This window comes from Lathyrus oleraceus, chromosome 4 (genome assembly GCF_024323335.1).
Source record: "Lathyrus oleraceus cultivar Zhongwan6 chromosome 4, CAAS_Psat_ZW6_1.0, whole genome shotgun sequence".
In the NCBI taxonomy this organism is placed as follows: Eukaryota; Viridiplantae; Streptophyta; class Magnoliopsida; order Fabales; family Fabaceae; genus Lathyrus; species Lathyrus oleraceus.
Genome location: NC_066582.1, coordinates 481,518,408 through 481,525,038, shown reverse-complemented (window position 1 = coordinate 481,525,038; position 6,631 = coordinate 481,518,408). Strand labels below are relative to the sequence as shown.

At 33.1% G+C, this 6,631-nt stretch overlaps 1 protein-coding gene across 1 annotated transcript; it reads right to left on the bottom strand.

The window, feature by feature from the left end:
* Positions 1-795: 795 nt before the first annotated feature.
* On the bottom strand, positions 796-5,900 carry LOC127076370 (putative hydrolase C777.06c). Its single transcript, XM_051017995.1, has 12 exons — positions 5,698-5,900; positions 5,420-5,547; positions 4,860-4,972; positions 4,155-4,196; positions 3,674-3,729; positions 3,465-3,541; positions 2,271-2,390; positions 1,828-1,904; positions 1,659-1,722; positions 1,484-1,534; positions 1,366-1,414; positions 796-1,170 (listed from the first exon to the last, which is right to left on the bottom strand). The coding sequence occupies exons 1-12, from the start codon at positions 5,822-5,824 to the stop codon at positions 1,052-1,054; spliced, it is 1,023 nt and encodes a 340-aa protein (XP_050873952.1). The 5' UTR covers positions 5,825-5,900; the 3' UTR covers positions 796-1,051.
* Between the last annotated feature and the right edge of the window lie 731 nt (positions 5,901-6,631).

Sequence of the window (6,631 nt, the reverse complement as noted above, 5' to 3'; positions counted from 1 at the left end):
AAGGCATACATAGAAGATAAATTAAGTCTTTAATGCTGCCACTGACTGAGCTGGAGACATGCATTGAGTTAATGTTTGACCATTGTGACTCCAGGCCAAAATTGCTCAATTCAGAATTATAAATATGAGCTGACTCCTTGTCTATACAAAATGCTAATTCATGGTCTTATTTAGAATTTTTTTATTGATTTCTTAGGTTATCAAGGCAAGTGTTGTTGGTGGATTTGAGAATGCAGGATTATTTGAACAATGGGTGCCACCAACTTGGGAAGATGGCTGTTGTCAGTTCTGTATTTGAAGGCAGTTTGAGTCTATCTGCTTATACTCATTTTTTTAGTTATTGTGAAATACAGAAATTAAGTACATTCAAACTGTTCCATGTTAAGGCAGCACCTTCTGTAGCTCATCTAGAAAAATGAAAGAGAAGAAGAAAACTATGTTGAGGGTATTATCCGGACAAGATAAAAGTTTCAACCACCAAAATTTTCAAAAATTGTATAGAGATTTATTCAGATAGTATTATCCGGTTCAATCACCACAATTTTTAAAAAACTGCGTAAAGGTTTGTCGGGATAGTATTGTTCATACAAATGTATAAGATGTATCCGGATTTTACTATCCGGACACAAAGGGGTAGTTTTGAAAATTCATAGATATAGGGTGTTAACTTTAGAAGACAGGCAATATTCTATAGAATCCTAAAATGTCGCCAACCTGAACATTCTCAAATATAGTCTGTATTTAAATATGGATTTAACTGAACTTGACATTATCAGCTATCCCAATAGCACCATATTACTATAAAAACCAATAAATCTTTTATTGCAGGAAATAAACCTCAAGTCACATGTCATGGTATCATTCTTGGTGTTCAGATAGAGCTAGAGAAATAAAGAATGGTGACAGGAAAAAAGCAGAATAGCTGCAGCAGCCTGCACAATGTTCATACCATAAAAAACCTGGTAATGACATTCGTTTCAAAGTTTATTTTGTAATTAATAAGTTCTCTTTTAGAGAAAAAATAATGGTCCTCGTATGAGTGAAATTGCAGTTAGAGCCTGACTGGTATACAAAGCCCGTCATAGCTCAGTTGTGCATCAAGGCCCTCAGACTCCAATAGTTTTGTAAGGTAGCCATTCACTTCTTCATGATCCATCAGATGCATCATTCCTTTAAATTGTAATAAAGAGACAACGAAAATTACTTTTTTGAAGCGTTTTCAATTTTCATAGATGGAAGATTCAAGCATGGTTTAGATCAGGGAAGTTATTCATCATTGAACTTAAGTAGATTGTTGCATCATGAAAATTAAGGCATGAAACTGGAGGAAGATTAGGCTGACAAGGAAGTTGCAGATGAACATACCAGTAAAAAGTGTCCTTTTGGGTTGAATTTTTCGCACTTCCTCTAAGGCCTGAAAAGGAAGATTGAAATAAATTTATTTCTCCAAGAAATAAAAATCAACAGATGTGAAAGGGATTACCCTTGGAAGTCCAAAATGTGTAGCTGAAGAGCGATCAGGCCTCAAAGCATCCTATAGAAAGTAGAATCATACATTATGAGGCAAAGAGAAACAGTATGCCCTATTTCTATTTTTTAAATGTGAAAATGGTGAAGTTTATGGCAAGATAGAAAAGATAGGAGGGTGAGCTGGTCACCATGATTAGAAGTTCACAGCCCTTCAAAAGTGGATAAGTTTCTTCAGGAATTTCACTGACATCACTGCAAATTTTGAAACGATATCAACTCCTGTAATTATTATTGATAAGAAAACTGGACTGAATTATACTATAAGCAAAAACTTTTCCACTTATTGAGAAACATTACCTTATGTAACATATATTACCAAAACGGAAACCAAGGGACCGATAACCTTGACCGTGCCACACTGGTAGTGGGGTGAACTAAAGTACAATCATAAAAAGAAAAATAAATTAGAGCCAGGCTTCACGTACAAGAACTTTATGGTCAGAAAGTAAGAGTTTAATGGGTATATACTGCAAGTGTAAATTAGTTTTTCACTGACATCCCATTGGAGTCTGATATTTTTTCATGCTATGCCACTAATTTAAAAATCCAGCTACAATAGTGTACTAATGTGAAAAAATAGTGAATTGTTGTTATATGTCGGTGTAAACTAGTTGATATTTTACGCTTACAGTTAAATCTATTAAACGATTGAGCAAAAAATGAGAAATTAAATTGAGTGAATATGAAAAAGAGCCAAAATACCTGCCCTTTATTCATTTATAATTGATAACAATACCAACCTTCAATCCATGCACAAAAAACGGTTCTTCAGATATGCTTTTGAATTGCAACGCTGAGACTGCAGCACCAGGTGTGATTACGCTTGTATCTACTAAGTAATAATGGGTCTTCTTCATAACCTGCATATTTCAGTTATGAATACATGAGCACGAAAAGATTTCCCCTAAAACATTTCTTCATTTCTCAGTATCAATCTAAATAATGAAAATGATTGTAAATTTATAGCAGGTTAGTAAGCGAAAAGCATAACTATAACTATAATGCAAGATGTATAACTATAATGCAAGATGGGCAACTTCCCTCCCTGAATTTCGGAAGCTATAATAGTGAAAAAAAATTGTTCCATCACACAAATTAGAATATAGAACCTTTGGATCAAGATATTATAGAGGAACTTCTAATAAACAACTCTCTAGTCTTCATATTATACCATGAGAGAAAGATTTGGTCCTTCTCAATTTTTAACTACAATTCATCATATACATCTTTTTCAAATGCATAATGAATTTGTGTAATTCAAATGTTGAAGCAGATGCAGATACTAACTTGTGTTTAGCTGTTAAGTAGCATATATAAATACATACTTCAATAATACCACCTGTACACCTTCCTCGGGTAATCCCAAAGAAGGCATAAATACCATTTAAACATGTTGATATTGTTAGAGAATGTGAGTTGGGCCTAACTCTAATATGGTATCAGAGTCAGGTTTACGATCCGTTGGGCCACTTGTCATCAGGTTTCTACTATCAGCCCACCACACTTCCGCTGTGCTCAATAGCAGAAACTATATAGCAGGTGACCCAACAGATCATAAACTTGGCTCGGGAACCATATTAAAGTTAGGCCCAACCACATTTCTTAACGTGGTATTAGACAATATATGGCTTTGATAGCTGAAACCTGGCAGCAAGTGTCCCAACGGATCTTAAACATGGCTCTGATACCATATTAGAGTAAGGTCCAACCCACGTACTCTAACAGATATAAATACAACATAAAATTCTAAAAGTATTGCAAATTCTGATGAAAACATTTATTTCTTAAATATGGCGAGTATGTGTGGGAGTCCCTTCCAGTTTCCACATTTGATCTTAATAATAGCAATGAGTCCTATACATATAGACAACAAGCAGATGAAGAAAGTAAAATTGAAAGCTTTAATTTCAGAAGGAAAGAACAAGGGAGAGGACCTCAAAGTCACGCTTGGCAACATATATTGGAATAGAAGGCTGAACATTGTTAGTCCAGTCTCTAAGATCATCAAGACCTGGGGAGAAGAGAGAAACAGATTTAGTCTATATGCCTAGTTAGATTTCGTATTACTTCAGAGAAGAATTGTATTTGGCATATTATTGTTATAAATTATCCAAAGAGTTTTAGAAAGTATTGATGTCAAGACCTCCAATTGCATCAGCATGGGAATGAGTAATAATAACTGCATCAAGTGTTCTTATCCTGACAGAAATACAACTAGTTAAAGAAGTATTTAAAATAAATAAAAACAGAGTTGAAAAATATAAGAAAACCAGCAAGAATGTCATCTACATCATAAATTCTCTAGCCTCAATAATAACCCCAATCATAATATTAACACAATCTTAACCCGTACACTCTAGCATTTTCCCATACAAGCCACTGGACAACACCCTAGTTCCACTACAACATTTTACGAGTCGTCCTAATGGTGCATAGACCTCACATAGTTTGTGCAGGTATCTAGTATCTACTCCATTTTGCAACTTGTATGTGTCATTCTACTTGTTGCAGTTCTTAACCCTTATTAAAGTTGTAGAGTACTTTCCTAAAAGCAATATGGAAAACAGGAGAAGCTATCTCAAATAACATCAAAAACAGCTAAGCAAATGAACAGGTTAACTAACCCAAATTCAGGGAACCACCGGAGAGCGCTGTGATAGAAAAACCTGCAATAGTGAAAATTTGTTATCAGCACCCAAATGAGGCAAACTGTTTTCTTTGAAACCGGCGCTATCCAATATCAGTTTTAAGAATTCAATATATTCATACTTCGTATATGACTATTTCCAAATACAGTAATATTATATCATGACTAGGCAACCCAATCTTAAATCCACTCATATAATATCCTCAAAAAGTAGAGAAAAAACAATAAGAAAAAAAAACGCACTCACTTGTTGACAGCCACATTTCTACAATGACAAAAGAGATGCATATATCCATGTACATTCTACAATCTCGGTAGTCAATACTTAAGTCATTGACAGTTTTTCTAACACATAAACTGTGATAACAGTGAAAACAAAATTCCTTCACTTGTAAATGAATCAATTTCAAGCTTCTTCAGCATACAACATGAAATATACAAGCAAAACATTGCAAGAAGGCCACAATTGCTATATACTAATTTCTTAACATTCCATTAGAGTTTTGAAGAGTTCAAAAATAGAAATGAAACTCTAATTCGGGGAAAACCTAAAACATCAAGAAATCACATATTGGACTGAAATCAAAATTAAAGGAAGAAAACGATCACCCTAATTCATAACCATTAACCAATCACAATTGCAATACATACTACAAATGGAAATTTGAAAGTTGAAACATACTTTCCAGCATCTATTAGAATATTATGTGTTCCTGTGGAGTTTGGGTGGCGAATGAGGATGCTCGTGTTAAGTCTCCTATTCTTATCACCCGGTTTAGCAGCTTTTAAACATACCTGAAATAGTCATAAAAATAAAAAATAAAAACAACTCTCTTAACAAACATTCTTCAATATAAATCGTTAACAAACACTATCACAAATATGAATATCACTATCAGACCCAACCTGACACTAACACGTCGACACCATTATAGTTTAAGAAATGAAAGTCCTACTAACTCTCTTGACAAACATTCTCTAAGTGATTAAATGTAAACAATGATAATATCTTAAATCTGAAGTGTTGGTACTACACTCACTCTGTAGCACCGAGACCTCTAGAAAAAAACCTGTCAATGTCAGTGTCCATGTCAGGACCAGACACCGAGTTGTCATTTATGATTAAGTCCAATTATTTATATTTTAAAATTATTATCGGTATTGATTTGTCAACGTCCACTACCGGTGTCACTTAAATTATGACTTTATGATAAGATAAAATGATAGGATTGATTACTGTACCGGACATTTAGTTGAAGGATTAGTCAAGCAACTAACTCTTGGAATCCCTTCACTAGTTCCAGTCCCAATGAAAATAACTTGTGATTGATCAACAGGTAATTCAACATCACCAACTCCATTAGAGGAAACTGCAACACAAATTAAACTATAATAATCAAATTTCATAACAACAAATCAAGAATTTGTTATAAAATCATGATAGCTATTGGATAATTTAAACCTAGAAAAAACTGAATAAATTTAAATTCGAAAGCAATAAGAAAGTGGTGGTTAGTTACTGGAGTGGATGGGAGAAAGCGGAAATGAGATGGAAGAAGGAGAACGCCAACGCCATGAATATGGAGAACGAGGTTGAACGAGAGAAGTGAGAGAAGAAGGAAGAAGACGAATAGATGTAACCACCATTGATTGGTTGAGTTGTGGTGTGTTGACAGTCCCACACACGTTGATAATTGGCGCTATACAGAATAGTTTTGCATATACATTTAATTACATGTAATGATTTATATATTTGTATTTTACTATAAAGAGAATTTATATTATATTTTAAAAAATAACAAATTAATATTTTATCAAATAATTTAGTTAATTAATTTTTATTATATTTATTTTCATTTATGCGATAATTATTTTATGTTATAATTATTAGAATTTTTTTCAAAATAATCAAATTTTTCAAAAAAAATTCTGAAATAACCAATTTTTCAAAAAAAATACCAAAATAACCAAGTTTGGTAGAGGATACGCCAGATGAATTGGCGCATCCCCATACCAATACATGCTAAACAATAGAAAACATGTCATTCACATTCACCACACATACAACATACATCTACATTATGATTCTTTTGATAAAATATTAATCTAATGTTATCAAAATGAATATCACATTAACGGTCCAAACGGTACCTCAAATGGAGTTACGGTTCAAAAGTTATTGAATTTACAAGCTTTTCAAAATGCTGTCAAAAACCAGAAAATTTACTGTTGTAAAAATGTTGTCAAAAACCAAAAAATTTGTTGTTGCGAAAATGCTGTCAAAAACCAGGAAAACTGTTGTTGCAAAAATGCTACTGTCCAGCACAAATTTTCATCATAAAACCACATTAATCCATCATTTTTCATGAAATAAATAGTTATACAACCTATATATATATCATATAGCAACTATTAAGATCATAGAAACAATATTCTAAGCTCTACTAATTTTCA